This window comes from Sceloporus occidentalis, unplaced genomic scaffold, assembly GCF_023333645.1.
Source record: "Sceloporus occidentalis isolate IW3139 unplaced genomic scaffold, rSceOcc1.0.p SCAF_5, whole genome shotgun sequence".
NCBI classification, from domain to species: Eukaryota; Metazoa; Chordata; class Lepidosauria; order Squamata; family Phrynosomatidae; genus Sceloporus; species Sceloporus occidentalis.
This window is the reverse complement of record NW_028316985.1, coordinates 165,807,107-165,830,358: the sequence shown is the minus strand read 5'-3', so window position 1 is coordinate 165,830,358 and position 23,252 is coordinate 165,807,107. Positions and strand designations below refer to the sequence as shown.

The window sequence follows — 23,252 nt, the reverse complement described above, 5'->3', positions numbered from 1 at the left end:
ACTTTCCCCCTCTCCCATTCAATACTGACTGCGTCCACACTGCAGAAATAACCCAGTTTGACACCACTTTAACTGCCATGACTCAATGCTATGGAATTCTGGGAATTGTAGTTTATTGTGGCACCAGAATGCTGACAAGGAAGGCTAAATTTCTTATAAAATTGCAATTCTCATAATTCCATAGCATTGAGTCATAAAGCATTTCCCCACCTGATGCCTTCCAGATGTTTGGGACTTCGAATCCAACAATCTCTGAGCATTGTTCATGCTAGTTAGGGATGATGAAAGTTGTAGTCCAAAATATCCAAACCAAGACTCTCACAACGTTCATCATCCCTAACCAGCATGGCTAATGCTCAGAGATTGATGGATCTGAAGTCCAAAATTTCTGGAAGACATCAGGTGGGAAAATGCTTCATCACAGCCTTGGTTGGATTGTTTAGATCAAGAAATATAGCTCTAAAGGACAATCCACATAGAGCTGTAACATCCTTGCAACCCAAGGACTGTGCAGACCTGAAGAAAAAGACTGGCAACAGCATAGTTTCCACAAACAGCCGATGCGAGAAGACAACATGTTTCTGGGTTGACTACTTCACACTGAAGATGGGAAAGGCCTCACGCAAATGCATGTTGATCAGTACTAAATAATTCTTGCAAAGGAAGAAAGATAGTACTGTCGTCTGCCAGATCGTTGACAACCTCACTGCTTTTGTAGGCATTGGACAGGAAAAAGAAACATATGGCTTACATATTAGTTTTACAGCAGTCCACTATATGGCTAATAGGCTATGTTCGGCTAGAATGGTCATACATTATGAAGGCCTGCCCTAAGCTAACAAGCTTTTGCTGAAATTACATGATACATCAAAGAAGCAAAATATAAACAGATGTTCCATTAAGATCCCTGATCCTTGAAGAGGAATGTGTTTTCAGCACAGTATCAACCTTATTTAATAAAACATGTATTAAAATTCCAAAATCACATCACTTTGCAGAGACAGTTTCACGTTAAGGTAGTCACCCAAAATTGGTATTTAGCCTGATCTATGAGCTTCTCTAGGTGACCTGGTGATGGAATCTTGATGGGACCTGGCAAATTCATATATGAAGCCCTCGCCCAACAGGAATTCTTTCAGAATTCCAACAGACTACTAGCTGAAAGGCAATATAGAAATCTAATGAAGTGATTACATCCATCCCAGAATTCTTATAATTATCCCCAAATATCCAGGTAATGAGGAAACAGGTTTAATGCCACAGAATAGTTTTGCTCATCCCTACTAGTAGGCATCTATATAATGCAATGCCTGAAAACGGACAGTGATAGGAGCTTAATGGACAGTGTTTAATTAATACAATTCTTGGGGCCAGTGGCACCTGGTGGCTCCCATGTCAGTGGGGTGGTGAATCCATTCTCGGTTTTATCCACACTTTATTAGAGCTGTCCAAAATGCTGGATCTATTTAGGACAGAACCGATGCATTCCCACACACTGATGTGAAAGTCATTAGCCACCACTGTTTGTGGCAGAAAAACATAACCTGCTTAATTAGGCTTAGTCATATTTAACAATAGATCCTTTAGTTTTTAAATGTGGCTTAAATTAATCTATAAATCCCACCACATTCAATGGATCTATTCTATGTATAACCAAATCTGAACCAAACAAACTAGCTGCGTTGAGTCCCATTCAGGAGAAAAGTGGGATATAAATCAAATAACTGTGCATACCACAGATACAGAAAGTTCTGGATCACCAATTGTTCAAATTTGAAATGAGTGATCATCTGTTGTATTTGAACAGGGTCTACTGGGGAAAAATTCAGGATCACACATGAAGGAAACTAGGATGAGGGATGAAAGAAAAAAAAGGGAAGGAACAGGAAAAAGAGGAAAAGCCCTATACTACTGGGAGGTTCTTTTAAAAATAGGAGTAGGTTACCACTTTTCCTTTTATACTATGTAGGGCATGGCTGCAGTTAAACAGTCTATATCATCTCTGAGAACTCAAGAGGTTTTATGCCACCAAGTAACAAACGCAGGATCACTGCAAGCCTTAGTTGGTATCTCCCTCTCATAATTCATATAAACGAAGTTATAAATCAGAAATATAATTTGTGCTGCTGTCTTTTGGCATCTTAACCTTGGGTCTTTGTATAAACAAGTTAGCTAGGACATGATGTTGGCAGCCTTGTAAAATCTTTTAACAAAATAATAAGATAGCCATGTTGACTTCCAAACAGCAGTGTTGCTATGCCAACAACAACATGCTTTGTCTATAAAAGAAGATATCATAGGCCCTCTTTAAATATTACCCTAGTCACATGAGAGCCCACTTTTCCATATGTGGCTCCCACTGCTGCTGAGATAACATTTAAATGGTCCAAGCATATGGATTTTAACCACACAATTGCCAGGCTCTAGCTGAGGGTGGATTTCCAATTACAGACTTGACCATTTAAACCAGTGGTCCCCAAACTGTGCTCTGTAAGAGATTTTGGACTTCAGCTCTCAGAAACTCAGACTATTGGCCAACAGGGCTGAGGCTTCTGGGAGCTGAAGTCCAAAATCTCTTAAAGGGCACAGTTTGGGGACCACTGATTTAAACATTAGCCTAGGAGTGGCCAAAGTGTGGCTTGCTAGATGCAATTTTCATCATTGCTCACCACTGACTATGCTAGGTAGAGAGCTGTAGACCAACAGCATTCAAAGGGCCATAGTTTTCCTCCTTTGGCCTATGAGTGCTTAGAGAAAAGCTTTTTGCCTAATATTTGAGGAGCTGAATATCACTCAAAATGTTTTCAAATTTCCATGGAGTTTGATTAAACCTGTTATTTCAAGAGCATCAACCTCTAGTGTACACATGAACCATGAAGAGGGTCAACAGGAAACAGCAAGAACAACTTTTAGCATTTGCTTATATTGCTATCTTATACCTCTACAGACCATGAAGAGAAACAAGACGCAGAGGATGAGTTTAACCATACGACCTCAGTGTACTCACACCTTGCTATTTTCAGGTCTTCTCTAGCCAGCCACACCCCATGTATCAATAAAACACCGTATGCAAGTTGAAGAAAAGCAAAGATAAACTGTATCAGTTCTCAATACTAGTGTCTTTCACTCTTGCCATAAACGTCCATACTTCAAAAGTTTTTTCAACATCATGTGTAAACACAGTAACAACTTGAGTATGCTAGGCACCATTACTACAAGTCTTTATAAAGTGTCACTGTTTTGTAACTTGCTTATGACTGAATATAGACAGTACTGTATAATCCAACAGCCATTCTGCATTTGATGAAAACAATTCCACCAGATTTTCACTGATTCCCATCTACTTTATGAAGGTCTCTACTCCAGATAGTCACTTGCCCTTCACCACAAACTTTGAAAGGTTGGAATGTGTGTTTTAAGTAGGTATGGGAAATGTCAAAAATCAAGTATCTCACACGGCTTGAGAAGAAATACTTTCACTAAGGAAAAATTATACTTTAGACTCAAATCACAATGTTTGCATCTTGATAATGTGCTTTATAATATTTGCCTCTTACAAACAAAAGTCACAGTCCAAATCTCTGTGTGCAGTATTGAAGAAAGCAGTGAGCCGACAGTGTGAAAGGATCAACCAACTTGATCTACTGTTTGCAATACCTCACATCAGTGCTGGACATATGAGCTGGTACAAAGACTATGGACTGGGTTATTGCCTACATGTGATATGCATCAGGTAGCTCAAGTAGCCTGATTTTTAGGTCACTGCAGATTACATAGAGAAGTATGGAAAATCTTAAAGTGTTTTCAGTGGCTTGCTATACCAATTCATGATGGCAGAATGAGCCACATGTAGATGGACATTTCATGTGTTTCTGTCTGCACTGGTTTGTAGCCATAGTTAACTGTTGTACTTGATTTTGTAATTTATTTCATCCTGCCTTTCTCCCAAATGGGATCCAAAGTGGCTTGCAGCATTATTTGAAACAAGGTTCAGTAATTAAAACCTAGTAATGGAAAGGGGTTTTTCTGAAAATCAAATAAACTACCATATTAAAACATCAATGCTTAAAAACAAAATAAAATAATTTATAACCATGATGATAACAATAAAGACAACTTCATCTTTCACCCATAACCTTCCTGTGTTTTTCTGCTGCTGCTTCAATCCTTCATCTTACCACAAAGAATCCATTAAAGAAAAGATAGAATAGCTGCAGAAAAAAAATTGATTGGTAGTGCTAAGAGAGGTTCCCCATGGCCTAACCAGTTGCTAGTGCAGTTGTGGGTGTACCAATGAATCAATAGGAACTTAACACTTGAGTAAAATTTATTCCACATATCTACTCAAGTTAAGATTAACAATTACATTTTGGCACAGCTGATTATAACATCCCAAACAGGAGCCTACCTCAAGATGCTAATTAGGATTGCATATTGCATGTTTTTAGATAGATGTTTGTTTTTATACTTTGTTTTTAATAATTGTTACTGGAATTGTTTGTAATTGCATTTGTATCTGTATTGTTGTATTATATACCCTGATTGTAATCCCGCTTCGATCCATCAGGAGAAGCGGGAAAATACAAATAAAACGTATTATTATGGCCTGCCAAGGCTGTTTCTGCAACCATTAACCACTCCATATTCCCTGGACTTTCCAAAAAAGAGGGTGATCTGACACTAATTCAACAATTAAATAGGTTTTATTCTCCCTTCCTCCCACCTCCTGCATTGTTTAACATCAAATATCCATTTAAGACAGGGGCATGGTGGCTTAGTAGTTAAGACACCAATTCTGATAATCGTCAGGTCAGAAGGTTGGCAGTTCAAGGCCCAAGTGCCATGTGACAGAATGAGCTCCCATCACTAGTCCCAGCTTCTGCCAACCTAGCAGTTCAAAAGCATGCAAATTCAAGTAGATAAATAGGTACCACTTCGGTGGCCACACAGTACAGTACAGTACAATAAAAGGCTAAGAATGTATGTGCGCACACATATCCCCAGTTCTGTTTCTGTTGCTGCCAGTCTATGTAAATATGTATTCCTAGGCTAATGATTGATAGAAGGACATTTCCTTCAATGCTTCAGATTAGTTAAATCTGATATGTAAACCAAACTTCAAGTTTTAGAGATGAGGGAAAAGAAAAATAACATGGTATACTCAAAATGATTAGGCAAAGTACTGCACCTTGTGTCTTTTATCCCCACAGTATCTTTATTCCAGGTTCTGCCAATCAGTGAACCTATGTTCAGGTTTGATTTCTGACCACCCTTAAAGTGTTAATAAGAGACTGTAGCATCAACATGTTAAGCACAAGTCTTCTTATGGAAAGAGTAGCACATGGAGGTCTCAGAAGCATGACACATTTGATATAACTGAAAACACAGGCCTGCTTTTTAAAAATAGGAGCTCATGTAACCACATAAAATAGCACATTCTCTAAGTTCTGCCTTGAAGTGGCATCCACTTTTGCAAGCTGTGGCTTCATTCATTTGTCTTTATGAGACTTTTTGAAGGATACATAAGAGCAATAAATATACCTTTCAACGTGATTTATAAGTAACATCACCCTCAGCTGTAATGCTTATTTTACCATGTTTAAGAAACACAGGCTAGAATTCATATAAAAATACTATTAAGAGCATATTTCCAGGTTTTTAAAGATATAAATCAAAACATTTATACATGCCATAGCTGCAAGAAAGATTCAGAGAACCAAAATGTCCCCCCCCCCCCAACACTGATCAATCACACTTAATCAAGCATTTGGGATGAGTACTAAATACACTTACTAAAGAATAAACACCATTGGATGTCCACTAAATCCTTATACCTTTTTTAAATAAATAGGAACAATACTGTGTTGTGTTTCTAGAATGCAGAGACTGAAAACACTTGAGTGTTAACACCTAAGTTTGAGCTTTCTTCAATATCCACCATCTAAAACTTAAACCATAATTATAGCTCTGCTACCTGAAATCCCTGAGCTATACACTTTTATAAAGGAGGCTTCTTCACTGAAACTTTCAGATGGAAGACTTAGAAGTGCAAGTTTGTGTGCTCTGCTAGGCCGGCCCATGTTTATGCAATAAGGAAGTGGGCAAAGCTGCTTTCATGATGTTGGTGTCTAGAAATACCACTTAGACAGGAAGAAACAGAAAACAATTAAGGAACACTTGCCCTCAGCAAAATTCTGCAATCAAGACTCTGGCTGTACACTCTCTGTATCTACGACTCATGCCATACATTGTGAATTTTAACTGATCTTTGCCTCACACTCCTAGTACCACAATGTGCTGTATTAACTGGAGATCATTTAAAAAACAACAACAGAACAGTGAAAAACTCAGCTAAGTGTTCAACAAGATAATCTCACCTAGTCTGATATGACAATTGTTAAGGCATTTTATAGAAGCAAAATGTCCCACCTCCAGAACAGACTGGCTATTATCCTGTAGTGGCATTTGTAAACATCCTGTTGTTTTGTAAGGGAAGACGGTGGTGGCTGGGGAATCTCACCTAATGCCAAGGAGAATGCTCCTAACTCCTGTGCTGACTGACCCTGCCAAGCAGGAGAAATAGTTAGCTACCCAACCAAAACCGGCAGCGGGGTGGGGTGGGGTGGGGTGGATATGAAAAGGGGACACTAAGAAATGTCACTGCAAAAGCAGCCATTGCCACACACCTGGGATATCCCTCTAATTCTATTAAAATGGAAATTGCCATGCACTACAACCATTTCAACAGATCATTTTAGCCAAGTGTTGTTTTTTTAGTTTTTCAGATAAAAGGGATACTAAAGCAAGGATAGTAAACACTTAAACCTATTGCACAGCAGTTAAAAGGCCCCGTTATTGTAGCACTCCAGTAGTTTATGTTGCAAAATCCACAGTGTTTCTTGGACCTCTTCATTCAAATGTCATATGCTCCTTCAGCAATTATAGTGTTTATGTGTCAGATATAAAGCAGTCTTATGACTTGTGGCAGTGGAAGAGATAAAACTGAGAATTAAAAATATATGTACACATGCACCTTCTGTATTCTTATACTGACATTATGCTAAATTTAACTTTTTATTTAAAAAAAACCAAATATAACATATATGTAGATGAGCGTGTGCTTATTGTTATAAATCGTATTCATCTACTTGCAAAACAGATATTAAACCAACAGAGTTCTCCCCTTCATCTGCACAAATGGGAGAAACTTACTAACCTTATACACTGTGGCTCCCATGACCAACTATAGGAGAACCTACCACTGCACATCAGAACCTGTAATTTCCAATGTATATTGTACCAAAGGATAAATATCTCACACTGCCATCAAAAGTTGACAGTGCTCAAAGCTGACAATACATGTAGAGTTGTCACACTTCCCTTAATAATGGAAATGTATTTTGCTCATTTGGAAAGTGGCAATTATCCTTCAACTCTTACTTTTCAGGTGTGTTATTCCTTTTCTTTTTTTAAAGATACCTTGGCATTTTAAAGCAAGGTAAAGTGAACTGACTGCAGGCTCCATATGCAGTAACTTTTTTTAAATGCCTATAAAGGCTTTACTGCCTAAAAATCCTCCAGTACTCATGGGGAATTCCTGCTAACAAATTCTGCTAGACATCCAGGGCATGGAGCACATGTCCCATGAGGATACTGTAATGCTAGATCAGTCCTGAGGCAAGTAAATAAATATTTGACCCTTTCCAGTAATAAAGACATACCATTCACTCTTTTGTTTAGATTTGCTTGGACTTAAGCTAAGCACATACACAGAGCCACTACCTCTTGCCATAAGGGGTCTTGACTCAAAAAGCCAACTGTGGCATCGGGACACATCACTTAACATGGCTGTGGGAGTTCCAGGTTCAAATACATACTCTGCCATTAAAATTACATGGCCAGGAACAGCCTCTCATGCCTGACTTATGTCCCAAGGTTTCCATCTAGATGGTAAAAACAGCAATACAGCTGTTTGTGTATGGGAAATGTCACACAAATGTCTATATATAAAGAATGCAAATGTGAATTCAGGCTGGAGAAAGTCCTACTGAAAGAATTACAACAAGTTTTAATTCTCACATCTAATTCTGTGGGTTTTCAAAGAACTTACATTGGTCTGGATTACATCACTTATTATCACTGTCCTAGGGCCAATATAAAAGAAGAAACCTGATTCTGCATTACACACAGTGGTTAGTGTTGTCACACTAATATAGGAGTGGGACTCATACAATACTTGAGATGTTGTCTGACTATAGCTCCCAGCATGCTTCACCATTGGGCAGGACTGTTGAGATTTGCAGCTCAAGAATGTCTGGAGGGTTACACCATTCCCACTCCTGCTCTTTCCCAATGAAGGCACAGAATGACAGGCAATGGAGAAACTGAAACTGGCATTTCTCCAAAATTTCTGATGTGTTCCCCATCTCAAAGCAGTGGGGGGAGGAGAGCCAAAGCAATGACAGTATAGTAGTTTTCTTCAAATGCAATTTGCCTAACTCTAGCCTTGTTTCCCAATCACATGGGGTGCTCCAGAGTTGTAGGAAGGTCCCAGAGGCAAAATACAGCCCGAAGGGACTTGTCTATATTTTCTGTGAGCTGTTACTTGCACAGTAGGACATGCAGTCTATACCCCTGCACCTTTTTCAGCAGAAATATCAATACAGACATTGCTCTTTTTTTTTACTAAATATACAAGAGGTATTTTGTAATGCAGATGTATATTTAGTTATGTTCCCCATGAATTCAACTTTATGCATTTTCTAGAGCACTTTATGTTCCTCTTTTAATTCTACACAATCCATTTGATAGTTGCCTGATACAACTATGCATGATACATCAGCTCCACCTCTTTCAAGAAATGTAATTTTCAGTTCATGGCTGCTCCTTGTTTTTAGAACACACACTTCTACAGCAGGATTTTTATTTGAATTATATGTGTCCATAATAAAGATCTAGGGCAAATAATAATAATAATAATAATAATAATAATAATAATAATAATAGCTACATGAGTGATACATGCTTTAGGTTGACTTTGATGTAACTAATAAAGCCATAACTGTATGTTCAGTATTTTGAACACCAAGTGTAAGCAGTATAACAAATATTACATCAAATCACTGCTGAACCAACAACTTTATGCAATGAACTAATTAACTGAGATACAGAGAAAAAACAAGGAAGAAAATATTGAAAGTTCCTTATGTTTCATTTCTTGGGCCCTTTAAGAACTGTATTCATATAATGTACAGCATTTAGAACCCTGATAATCCATAGCATGGTGAGAAACCTGTGGCCCCATCAGTTCTCTCCAGCATGGCTAACTGTAAGGGAAATTGTAGTCGCAAAAAATCTGGAGGGCCAAAAATGCTTCAGTCCTGCATCATACAGTATTACAGAGGTACTTGTCAGAGTACAGTATTACAGAGGTACCAGCCCTTTTAGAATAGCAGATCTCTACATATTTACTAGAGAGTAAATCTCACTGAAGTCAATGGGACTCATTTCTCAGCACATACTCATAGGAATACAGATTTATTTCAAACTTTGGCTCAAGGTAATTCTCAGTTTAAGTAAGATTTTACGACCTTTAAACAATCATATTTATTGAATCTTGTATAATATTTATAATCCATACAATTTTCCAGTTGTATAATTAAAATACAGTAACTGGACTGCATTATTAATTTACTAACACCATGTTTACATTTTTCTACTATATGAGTGGCAAACAACTCTTTGAAATATATAAAATAAGATGATATCCTTGATCCATATTCTAGAAAACTAAGTTCTTCCATAAAGAGCCAACTAACTATGATGCATTTTCTCATAGCTCTCATAAGTCAACACATTTCTTTATAAGACATTACCCAGCTACCTACTGCATGTGGGTTGGAACAAACTGATACTAAATAGTGGTCACAGCCCCATCACATTTCTGTAAGTGCAATCTGGCTAATATGTAGGGAATACATCCCAGCACAACCATGTATAAAGAATGACTGAAGACTGAAAATTAAGGATGGCAGTTTGTTTGTTTTTTCTGCATACTTTTTGTTTTCATATTCTCATTCTTCCAAAAGATTTTATGTAGATTACAAGTCTTTACAGGCAAACTCTGAACAAATATGACCAGTGCCACAATTCATTAATCATAATTACCCTTGGGGAAAGTGAAACAGGTGTACTATTAGCTTGTAAAACCTTGCTGTTAAGCTTTCAGAAGCTCTAAATTCATGAAGGTTCATAGCATGGACTGATAATTATTAATGTGCTGAAAAGATATGGAAAGCCAGGAGATTGCTATGGATGCTTAAGAGTCTTTTCCAGCTAGGTTTAACATGCAATACAGCGTTCCAGTGGCTTTTTCTACAATAGTAGGAGGTTTGTTTGTTGCTGGGTTTGGTTTTTTGGGTTTTTTTAGGATAGTAGGAGTTCCTGAGACTGCAGAAAAGCTCATATGACTGAAAATTAAAGGAACTGTGGAGCAAGAAGCTTATAGCCAAAACTGCTTTATTAAGTCATCTCTTCCATTGCCTCAACTGTACCAGAGTAGGCCCTGGAAGAATTATGATGAATAGAACAAAAGGTTGTGAACTGCTTTGGCTGATTAAGCAGTATACAAATAAAGCATCTATGAATACAACCAGGCTTTTCTATTAAATACATGGACACACACCACAGGTTTTCCATATTATCATGCAAGGCCTAATTGTTCCAGAACTGCAAAGAGAATTGGGAGGTGAGGTTGTCTAATATAATTCTGAAGATGTCTTTTGTGTTGTTGTTTTTAATCTTACCATGTCAAAAATTCCTTGCATGCCCCTTCTCCTTACTCAAAGTATAAAGTGTTAAGAATATTGTGAAAATTTTGCACAGTCGGAAAAAACAACAACAAAGTAATGGATAGAAATTGTCCCTCTACAAGCCTCCCTACAGCATTTATTCTAGCTGTAAATTCAACTAATGGAATATATACCTGCTTTATGGTAAATCTATACTTACATAATTCTCACTGATTCCAAGGGTCTAGTTGGAACCAGGAGTTGGATTGAGGCCAAATGTGGTACTCATGTAGCCCTTCAGATATTGTTGAACTGGGAAAATCCCAGTTGCCCTAACTAGTATAGATAAGGGTGATTAATCCTGGAAGTTGCAGTTCAACATCTGGAGGTATGCATGATTCCCAGCTGATTCAGGCCCTAGTGCCACCACTGTTGGGTGTCTACTGTATATTCCCATCAAACATTCAAGGAATGTGCACAGTAAACGCATGTAGAGAGCAGAAAAGAGTGTTCACTCTGCTTCCTAAATCATCATTTTCAGTACTGCCTACATGTGAAGGGCAGCTTTCAGTTTTTATTTTGGAAGGTGAACCTCCAGAATCTATAGAACCTATCCAATGCTTATTCCCAAATCATAAAGAGAACTTTCACAAATAAAGGAGGTGCTTCGCATCAGAAAAAAATACCCTTCATGTGTAGATGGTAATAGCAGCGAACAAGTACACCCTACTTTCTTCATGCTGTTTGTTGTGTGCCTTCAAGTCATTTCAATGTGTGGTAACCCTAAGGTGAATCTATCACTGTGTTTACTGGGCGAGATTTGGGAAGAGGGTGCCTTTGCCTTCTTCTGAGGGTGAAGGTGTGTGATTTGCCCAAGGTCACCCAATGGCCCAGATGGGATTCAAACCCTGGTCTCCAGAGTTGTAGCCCAATGCTAAAACCACTATTTCAATGCTTAAACCACTACACCTCACTGGCTCTCCCCTTATTTCTACACACATTCAGCATATAGAGTTTCTGAATATGGATCAGTTCGCATGAGCTAGTCTTTCATATCATGAAGGGCTATCAGCAATATCTGTAGGCCTGTGTGAATTCAGGATTTTTGAAGGGCAAGCCAACAGCACTTGTGTAAAACTGGCAGAAATGCATTACAAGGTTTTAAGAAAGTAAGATTTAAAATGTCACTCAACAATACATGCAGACCTTTGTGTGTACAGATGACAAGGTATATAACAAAATGCAGGAGGATTCACCTAAATAATTAGACGCATTTCCAAATGCTCCTTGATGAAAACTTTCTTCCTTCCATCTTCATCTTGTGAATACTGCCTACCCTTTAAGTTTTATGCCAAATATCAGGAACAGTCTTTTTAAAATGTAGGCATTTTCACCCCCTCAAATCTACCACCAGCAATTACATAATAGCGCCTACCTACAAGCTCCTCTGAAAAGAAAATTCTTGCTATAACAAAACACCTCCAGTTTTCTGCTGGGTAACTGTGAATTTTTGAAGTTCGCAGTATCTTAGCACTTTTCCTTCTTCCCCATGTCATCTCACTGCAGCAGGAAGGTTCTGGGCAGGGGTTGTGGTTTGTTTGTTTTGTTTTCTCCTTAGATGGCTAAGGAAATGGTTTAAAACTGAGATAGAACTTTCATTCCCAAACAAATGTCCTTCATATATAGCCAGTTGTTAGAAGGCATCCCATGATTCATTCCCAACACATTGGATCCAGGTAAGAAACAGGAAAATAGCATTTATGAAAATTACCAAAACGATCCCTGCCCTTGGGAGAGAAAAACCCTATATGCATAATTTTAATATATGCAGAAGCATTCCAAGCCAGATCTTCAAGCAGATACCAAAGACCGAAAAGGGCCGGGATCCCACACATACTTATTAAGTGAGACTTGCTTCTCATTAGAAACACAAAATGTTGAGCTGTTCAAAACATTCAACAATGTAGATAATTTAAGGTCTGAACAAGAACATATGGCATGCTACCACCAGTGACAGAATAACTTTTCAACAATGTATCTTCTTTTTGTATTAGGACAGCAGAAGTTGATTTAATAAAGGTAACAGGCTTAGTTACTACCTTTCTACTACTGGAAAAACTATTTTGAAGAACTGGAGGTCACATCCTGGTTAACTTGGCATGGACACTAGAAATATCTTTTAAAGAAGCCTTATATAGCTTATGAAATAAAGACCTTTAGATACCAAATCCCACTTCTCATTTCTTTGTGACAAAATGGTATGTCATTAACTTCAGAATGCACTTGGCTTAATCTAGAAAATAAATGTAAGAGGTCTAGGCCTGTTGGTTGTTTCATTTACAACTGTAGGCCTATTCAACACATTTATCAAGAAGTATATCCTATGGAATTAAGTGTGATGGTGGTGGGCTCTTTTCAACTCATTGCATTGATAATACAACCCTTAATGTTAATACTGGCACTCAAGTTGGTACAAAGTTAAATCCTAAAGAAGGCATCTATTTTCCAAAATAACAAATCAACAATGTCAAAAATTCTGAGACCTCCAAAACTACAGGGAATCCTCCACAATGCTTAGCAAGGCTCTGTTTCCATCTTCAAATCCCAGGAATTATATACATTTTCACAATATTAATTTATAAAGTCCACCAACCACTGCATCAGCATGCAATGATATAACCACATTAGAGATATAAAGCTCCTGAAACCATTTACAGTGACATGAAAAATGTTTTAAGAAGTCACTACCCTTGGGATCAGTGTCCTTGTTTTCATGTTCAGTATATTCAGTATGTTTGCAATCCTGCAGCACAATCCCAATTATGTCTACTCAGAAGTAAAACCTACTGATCTTAATAGATCTTAAGTCTCTTAAAGATGCTTAGGTTTCCAAGAGACCAAAGCTGCAGAATACAAAATGCTGTCTTTCATCAGACTTTTGCATAATAATGCAGAAAAGACTGAGATACGGGACAGTCATGCATTTGCATTTAATATATAAACTGGCCCACGCACCAACATATGTCTGACTGGGTCAATAACTGGCGGACTTTCAATAAGACTTGGAAATTTTATATTGGTCCAGAACCTTTTCTAGAACTTGGCCATAACAACCTTTCCCTTTCCCAATTAATGCATGTTTCCTTTGAAATATTTGTGAAATATTTCACAAACTCCAATGGGGCTCTTTCCTTCTTAAGTGTGTTTAGAATGAAAGCTTTAAAGATGAAAACCTGACGCATGAAAAACCAACAGGAACGTATCTATCCTAGTACACCTTTGACTAGAGCTCTTGGAAGAAATACTGGCAACTTTTCCAAACAAACGTGTCTAGGATCAGGATGGAATGGTAAAATCTTAAACATAGTGACTTGGCAGCACATCAGATTTAATCCATCGTGGATACTTGAACCAGTACGGGTAACCGAGCAACGTACGCAGAGGTAAATCCAACTGTAGCCAATGATGCTACCTCCTAAGTAAGAGTGTACATGATAGGAACCCAAGGCTGGCAAATGTATATCTCAGCAGTGGCTTCTCAACCATGCCATAGATAGCCTTTTCCATACTCTCTCTCCTTTACACACACACACACACATGGGCACACATACTTATAATGCCAGTCCGAAATAAAACAAGCCATTTTGATGGCATAGCAAAAGGTCATATTTTCATATTTTAATGCGCACCACCGCCAAACATGTCTGCTAGATTCCCTCATCATCCTGCTGAAACAGATCCCTGATATGTAGGTTGCAGGAAGAGGAGGAGGAGGATAAAGGTTCTTTATTGCTTTATTTATTTATTTGAAATTGTTTCCCTTTGGCGCTGAAGGAGGATGGGAGGAATTACCCGGCTTGCACATCTCTCAGCGCAAAGGATTTTTTCAATATATATACATATATAATAAAAATCATCTGTCCCTTCTCCAGCTAAGGAGAAGGGTGGGCGAGGAGCATCTTTCAAAGATGCTGCAGTGGCAACACACAGCCTGGCCTGTTTGCAAAGTGGGTGGGCGAGGAGTGGGAGAGGAAAGAAGAGACAAAGCAGGGAAGAGCGTACAGATGTGGGTTCCCTGCTGGAAAAAAGGGAAAGGGGCCAAAATGAGAGGGATGATGGTGGTGTTGGTGGAATCTCTAGGTTTTGACAGCTGGGGCTCTTCCTTCCCTCCTTTGGCACAGCTGCCTGTCTCTGCTTCGCAGGCGGCTTTGATGTGTGCCAACCTGGAGGGAATGCTGGACTCCATGGGCAGATCGGTTCCCTCCCTCTCTCATACAGGTTCCCTCCTTTCCCTTTGCCCATGGAGTCCAGCATTCCCTCCAGGTTGGCACACATCAAAGCCGCCTGCTAAGCAGAGACAGGCAGCTGTGCCAAAGGAGGGAAGGAGGGAGGGAGGGAGGAAGGAAGGAAGGAAGGAAGGAAGGAAGGGAGAGCCCCAGCTGTCAAAACCTGGAGATGCAGAGGGAAGGCGGGGGCGCGCACGGGGGCGCGCCTGCCTCCCCTCCTCCTTCTTGCCTAAGCCAAGGCATCTCTCTCCACAGGCGCAAAGAAAGGCATTTCAGGGAAGTCATCTCGCCCCCCAAAAGGCGCCCAGGCCCAGCCAAGATGGGCGGAGAGGAGGTGGCAATGCCCAGAAGGGGACTGGTTGGCAAAGGGAGGGAGGGAGCCTACCATTCTTCTCTTCTCCCCCACCCCCTAGTCTATACATATACATATATGTATATGTATGCATATATACACATACACCCTCCTCTCCTCTCCAGCCGCAAAGAAGGAAACGGAGGGCTTTCCTTTTCCAGAACCCTGCCCTCTTCCTTCCTTCCTTCCTCCTCCTGCTCTTGCGGGGGAAGGGAAATTTTGCTGCAATGTAGCAAAAGGGAGGCGGAGGAGAAGGGAGCCCTAAGTGGAAAGGGGGGGGGGTGATAATCATCATCATCATCACCACCACCATGATGGAAGGATTGCAAGGCTAGGCGATGGTGGGAGGAGGGGGAAAGGGCTGTGCAATCTAATCTTCCCGGGGGGCCCTCTGGAGCCGAGTCTCCCCTCCGCCTTTGTGGCTAGCCCAATGGGTTTGGGGATTTGGGGGAGGGGGGTCCTGCCACTTCCGAGATCTCCTCCTTCCTCGCCCATTTTGCAAGCGCATCCCCCTCCCCCAATTTTCCTCAAGGGATGAAAGGGACCAGATTCCCTTCCTCCAGAGCTTTGCTTCAGGTTGCCTCCTGCGCCCTCTCCTTACCTTTCACCACCCTCTCCGTCGTCGATAGCTTCGGATCCAGCGCCTTGTGTTCAGACATTTCCAGCAACCTTGGCGGGGGGGAGAGGAAGAGGAAGGAGAAGAACGGGAGGAAGGCAGGCTGCCTGCCTGGCTGTCTGTCTGTCTGCTCCCAGCGGAGACACAAAGCGGCGGGGGCTGGAGGGCTGCTCCTGCAGCAGCCTTTGCAGCGAAGGGCGGCCAAGCGCCTCTCCTCCTCTCGCCTCTGCTGCGCCTTCCCCGCCGGCTCCCCTTCGCCTTTCCCTCCGCCTCCTCCTCCTCCTCCTCCTCCGTGGTTCAGGGGCTGCGATGGAGGGCTCTCTTGGCTTTTTATTGTTTCGGGGGCGAGGAGGTCTGATCCGGCCCCTCTCTCTTGCTGTCACTTTGGGAAGAAGCAGCCAAAGGGGAGGGCTTTCAAGGGTGAGGGCCACAAGCGGCGAAAGAAGGCATCCGTCCCCGAACGGAGGAGACCCTGCGTCCGACGCTGCTGCTGCTGCTGTTGCTTCCCAGGCTTCCCGGGCTCCCTCCTCCTCCGCCTCTGCCTCCGCCTCCGCCTCCCCTCCTTGCGCAAGGGGCTCTCCTTTCCCTCCCTTCGCCCCAGCCACTCAAGCAGCGCCGGCTCCCAGCCCCAACCTATCCCCTCTGCCTCAGCCTTCCGACGCCAACAAGCAGCCTCCCTCCCTGCCTCTAGCCAAAACCTTAGCTCCACCGCTATTGGCCCAGGCCTGGGTGCCAATCACTGTCAAAACGACCCGAGCCCGCCCTTCTCCCTCCTCCTCCTCCTCTTACTGTGCCTCTCTCTCTCTCACTCGTTTTTCTGCACCCGCCTCCTTTCTTTCCTTCCTTCCTTCTCTCAGGTGTTTGCCCTCCTCCGCCTCCTCGGGCGCGCCTGCGCACACGCCCACACACACAACACACACACAGACCCACAACACATACGCACAGAGCACCACGTACATACAGACCAACAAACATATAGCTACAGGCCCACACACCGAAACCCACATACGTATAGACCCACACATATACAGACCCAGACCCACAGAGAGCGAGAGACCCACAGACAGACACCCTCTCACTTCTGGGTCTGGAGGCTGTGGGAACTATGGGGAAAGCTTTAGGGAACAGGAGGCTGTGGGGACGGAGGGGGAAGCTTTCTGAAGCCGTGTGGTTGTGGGAAACGGCGGGTTTCGGGGCTCCCTGTCCCCGGTGGGGAGAGCCCAGGGGACCGCGGCGCCAGGAGGAGGAGGAGGAGAGCGGCGGGGGGCCTCCTCCTTTTTGAGGCGTCGCAGCGAGGCGAGTCCCCCGCAAAATGAAGCCCCTGGCGCCCTTTTGGGAGGATTCGCCTCAAGCGGGGGAAGAAGGCCTGCGAAGGATAAGTCGGACTGCCTCCCACACTGGAGAAATAACCCGGTTTGGCCCCGCTTTAACTCTTTTCCTGGCTCAAGGCTATGGAATTGTAGGAGTCGGAGTTTGTTGTGGGGGCCCATAGCAAACTCCAACTCCCAAAATTCCGTAGCCTTGAGCCAGGAAAAGAGTTAAAGCGGGGCCAAACCAGGTTATTTCTCCAGTGTGGGACGCAGCCCTTGGAAACGACTCGAAGACACGCAGCAGCAGCAGCAGCATTGTGACCAGAGGTCTTCGCCTTTGCAAAGGAGGACAAGGCATCGCAAAATGCAGGAGATTGCTTCTGCGGAGGACGTTTTTGGGACTCCTCCCGGACAGGAGGAAAAATGTAGGACGTGTCCGGGAGAAAGGAGGACGTCCGGTCCCCCTGTCCCCCCCTGCCACCTTCCTTCCTCCTCCCTCTCAGTTCCAAGGCTGAGCTGGGAAGGAGACAAGAGCGCAGTTGCGAAGCGGGGGCGGCCCGGGTTTGTCAGCCACCCAGGAGCCAAGGCTTGCTAGAGAAGGAGCGCAGAGGGAGGGAAGAAGGAGCCCTGCGCCTGCGCCTCCCTTCCCTTGCAGCACCAGCCCCTGCTCTCTGGGCACGTCTCTCGACTCTCTCCCCTCCTTGCAGGCGGAGGCAGAAGGGAGGTTGGAGGCAACGGCCAGGTTTCCTTTGGGACAGGATGGTTCATGCAGGCGGAGCCCGTGTTGGCCATATATCCAACCCAATAACATCCAAAATCCACCAAACAGCGATACCTTTATGGGGCCAAACAAAAGGCACAATGTAATTTCAAGTTTTCGAATGTCCGCTGGGCTGTTCATCCAACAACATCCAAAATCCACCCAATAGTGATACCTTTATGGGGGAAAGAAACAATATAAATGTTGCAAGCTTTTGGAGTTCCACTGGCTTCTTCATCCTATAACATTCAAAATCCACCCAACAGTGATACCTTTATGGGGCCAAACAAAAGGCACAATACGCATGTTGCAAGCTTTTGAAGGTCCACTGGCTTCTTTATCAGGCAAGGCGCTAAAAGCTATACAGGAGGGGGGGGATTGAAGATGTAAGCCATAAGCCTGCATTTTGATGTTTTTGTTCTTAGTTCAGATGACATGGAGGGTATCTCTTGCAGGTGGCACCTCCTCCCTCTGGCTTGTGGCAACTAGCAGATTCTCAAAGTCCAGGAAATTAACATAGAATCATGTTAAATCAATTTAACATACAATCCTAGCGTTGAAAGAGACCACAAGGGCCATCCAGTCCAACCCCATTTGGCCATGCAGGAACTCACAATCAAAGCATCCCTGACAGATGGCCATCCAGCCTCTGTTTAAACACCTCCAAGGAAGGAGACTCCACCACACTCTGAAGGAGTGTGTTCCACTGTCGAACAGCCCTTACTCTCAGGACATTTCTCCTAATGTTGAGGTGGAATCTCTTTTGCTGTAGCTTGCATCCATTGTTCCGGGTCCTAGTCTCTGGAGCAGCAGAAGAGAAGCTTGCTTCATCCTCAATATGACATCCCTTCAAATACTTAAACCGGGCTATTAGCCCTTATCAGATGAGTCTGGAACTGGGGGTCTTCAGCACTGGGCGGTTCGAATTCACGTTATTTCGCACAATACCATCATACCAGCATTCGAATGGCCCAATCCAAACTCACGTGAATGCGCGAGATGCCGAACTGAATGCGTACTGGCTCCTCTTTTTGGAGCGTGTTGGCCAGTGCGCTGATAAGGGGATTGGCAATATCCTGGATTGGGGCTCTGTTCGATCTCAGTGCGAATGGCTCTGGTGTGACTACCCAATCCTGAATTCCATCGCAAGACCCCCAGATTCCAATTTTAACTTCCGGTGGGTCTTTCCTCTTGCCGGTTCCAGGGAAGCGGGGGGGGGGGGGGCGGTTCCAGCGGCCTCCTCCTCCTCCTCCTGGCTTGGGAGCCAGCATAAGCTGCATCCCAAGAAGGGAAGAGGCGCGGGGGGCCGCTGGAATCGTGGTTCCGGCAGCCTCCTCCTCCTCCTCCCGGCTTGGGAGCCAGCATAGGCTGCATCCCAAGAAGGGAAGAGGCGCGGGGGCCGCTGGAACGGCGGCGATCGCCGCGATTCTAGCGGCCCCGCGCCTGTTCCCTTCTTGGGATGCAGCTTATGCTGGCTCCCAAGCCGGGAGGAGGAGGAGGAAAAAAGCATCCCCATTTACTTAGATGGCCATCCAGCCTCTTTGACAGCCGCTGGAACTGGTCCTCCCCCCCCCCCCCCCAGAATACATATTCACACACTCACACACACACACGTACAACCGGGCATTGCTAATTTGTTGCAAGGGAAGGTCATGGTAACGTTAAAACCAAGCAGGAATGTAGAGAGGAAACAGAGAGGAATGTAGAGAGGGCACGTTGTATCGCGATTGTTAATGTGCATGAGCTGGCTCTCCAGCTGTTTACCGGGCTGTCATGACGTGACCTCCCCTTTCACCCCAGAAGCGTTTAAGGTCGCAACCCATGCAGGGCACCACTGAGCATGTGCGAGGGGGCCGATACGAATCGGCCAATCCTCATGTTGAGCACCGGTGTGACAAAACATTCTGCACTGAATGCACTTCGTGCGAATGCGTATTGGCCAATTTGAATCATGCCAATTCGGAGGGGCTCCCAGGTATGATGGTATTGTGCGAAATAACGTGAATTCAAACCGCCCAGTGCTGAAGACCCCCAGTTCCAGACTCATCTGATAAGGGCTATTATATCACCTCTTAATCCTTTCTTCTCCCGGCTAAACATACCCAGCTCCCTAAGTCTCTCCTCATAAGGCATGGTTTCCAGACCCTTCACCATTTTGGTTGCCCTGATCTGGACATGCTCCATGTTGCCAACATCCTTTTAGAATTGTGGTGCCCAAAACTAGACACAGTTTACTTCTTCCATGCACACAAACATGCACACAATGCCCTCCCACAGTGCAATAGCTTGTCCCTTCCTCATGCCCAAACACTCCAGCTTTGTTGGAAAATTTGAAATTTTTACATTACTGCAATTCTAGAAATTGAGAGACTGAAGGATAAAATTATGGAGGGCAGAATTATCTTGAGGGGCACAATGTCCTCCTTTTGAGGGGCCTTGATGACAGTAGAATTATTTGACAACCACTGAACTGCCACAGCTCCATGCTATGAAATTCTGGGGATGGTAGTTTGTTGTGGCACCAGAGCTCTGCTTCATTTTGCAGTGCCTTGTGCTCCTTTGCGATGAGAACATCTGGGAAGAAGGCCCTGCGGCAACCCTTTGTTGTTGTTTCTTCAGAGGTGTTTTTGGGTTTTTTGGCCACAGTCCTTCTCTGAGGCTGAGATGGTGTGACTTGGCTTTATATGGCCAATGCAGGGATTCAAACCCTGGTCTCCAGAATCCTAGTCCGAGGTTCAAACCACTGTTATTGTGCGCCTTCAAGTCATTTCCAACTTGTGGTGACCCTATCGCAGGGTTTCATTATTATTATTATTTGTATTCCCCTTTTCCACAAAGGAATCAAAGCGGATTCCAAAAGTATAAATAAAACATCAAACAATTAAAAATTACAATTAAAAAACAAGCAAAGAAGCAAACGTAGTATTAGTACCGAAAGAAAACCATGACCACTTAGAACCCAAAAACTACAGACCCATCTCTCTATTAAATTGTGATAGCAAATTTTTTACTGGAAAACTGGCAGAAAGATTTTAAAAAGTACCAGCATCAATATAAAATATAACATAGAAAAATAAAATAATACACATAAAAAGATTGCTCGGGATAAAAAGATAGCTTCAATTAAAATAAAAATAGACCTTTATGGGCTTCCGCCCTTAAAATAGAAATAATAAAAGTAGATTAGCGATATCAGATTTTTACCAGACATGACACAAAGTTATGTACTTAACTTTGATCAGTTGTTCTTTAGAAATGTAATAAACATAATTGAACACCATGAAAAGAATATAGATAAAAAACTAGCACTACCTTTTACGCAGAGAAAGCCTTTGATAAAATAAATTGGAATTTTATGAAAAATGTTTTAGAGAAAATGGATATCGGCTTAAATTAGAAGAAATGGATAGACAACATTTACAAATACCAAGAAGCAGCTTTGATTGTGAATAGTGAAACAACAAAAAATTACAAAGTTCAAAAAGGGGTGAGACAGAGATGTCCACTATCGCCATTGTTATTTATAATAACATTAGAAATTCTAAACAATGCTATAAGAACAAACAAACAAAAATTGAAGGAATTAAAATTCAAAATATGGAATACAAATTGTGTGCTTTTGCAGATGACCTTATGATCTCCCTGGCAAACCCGATTGCAAAAAGCATTAAAAGAATACAGCGAAACATCAGGATTCCAAATTAATGAAGAAAAATCCAAAATGTTGTTAATGAATATATATGAGGAGGAAAGACAAAAGATAAAAAATTCAACAAAATTTCAAATCAGTAAGGAAGTAAGATATTTAGGAATCAATATTACAACAAAAAATTCAGACCTTTTCAAGAACAATTATAAGACCAAATGGCAAGAAATTAAGAAAGATCTTGAGAGAAGGGACAAAATAGGTAAACATGGATAGGAAGAATATTAACTATCAAGATGAATATACTGCCCAAAATGATATTCTTATTTCAAAACATGCCAAGAATAATAAATGATGCACCATTTAAAATTTGGCACAGAGATATATCAAAATTTTTATGGGCAGGGAAAAAAACAGAATTAAATTCAAATACATGTAAGATGGAAAAAAACAGAGGAGGATTAGCGTTACCAAAATTAAAGATATATTATTATGCAAGCTGTATGGATTGGATCACAGATTGGATTAAATTGAAAAAAGAAAGAATGCTACAATTGGAAAGTTCAGGAATAAAGATATGGGTGGCATGGTTATCTATTTTATGATAAACTAAAAGTAAACAAGGACTTTAATAACCATTTTATTAGACATGTTTTGTTAAGAGTCTGGCTAAAAATAAAACCAAGATGGTGTCAAAAAATCCCTAAGTGGGCTTCTTCAAATGAAGCTTTCTTCAAAAGAGTGAGATTAAGTGATAAAATATGGGTAGCATATGAAGATATAACGGAAAACAACCAAGGTGTGATTAAACTAAAAACACAAGAACAACTATTGGCAATGGGTTACAATTGTACTTGGTTTACTTGTAGACAAATCAGAGAAAGATTTATTATAGACCTAAAAGATATTGGTATTGGAGATGTAGATTCGGGTTTGGAGAATATTGTTAAATCAGAAGATAATCACAAAATAAGTAAATACTACAAAGTATTATGAAAACTAGAAATGGAAGAAGAACTGATAAAAACCCAAATGGTAAAATGGGCCCAGAACATTGGAAAGAATATATATTTGGAAGAATGGGAAAAGAATTGGACAAAAAGAATAAAATATACTTTGAGTTACAATGTGAGAGAGAACGTTTACAAAATGCAATACAGATGGTACCTAACACCATACAAATTAGCGAAAATGAACAAAAATATAAATAATATATGTTGGAAATGTGAAAAAGAAGTGGGCACATTTTACCATCTATGGTGGGAATGTTGAAATGCAAAAAAAGTTGGAGTAAAATTCATGAAACAATAAAAGAAATACTGAATATAAAACTAGAAAAAGATCTAAGAGATATTTTTAATGTATAAACGAGGAAGAGGAAATAGAGAGAAGGTATGGAAGATTAATGTTTTATATGACAACAGCTGCTAGATTACTATATGCCTCTAAATGGAAAGAAAAAACAATTTCCGATCTAAAAGATTGGATATCA

General features: G+C 41.7%; 1 protein-coding gene across 5 annotated transcripts in view; it reads right to left on the bottom strand.

Moving 5' to 3' along the window:
• PPP3CA (protein phosphatase 3 catalytic subunit alpha) overlaps positions 1-16,572 on the bottom strand; it is a 226,921-nt gene extending 210,349 nt beyond the window's left edge. For 2 of the 5 annotated variants that reach the window (XM_089526057.1, XM_089526058.1), the window contains exon 1: positions 16,030-16,572. In XM_089526057.1, coding sequence (XP_089382183.1) covers positions 16,030-16,087 — 58 coding nt within the window. In that variant the 5' untranslated portion in view covers positions 16,088-16,572. The remainder of the gene's footprint in view (positions 1-16,029) is intronic. The other 3 variants (XM_089526060.1, XM_089526059.1, XM_089526061.1) reach the window with 3 other exon arrangements.
• Between the last annotated feature and the right edge of the window lie 6,680 nt (positions 16,573-23,252).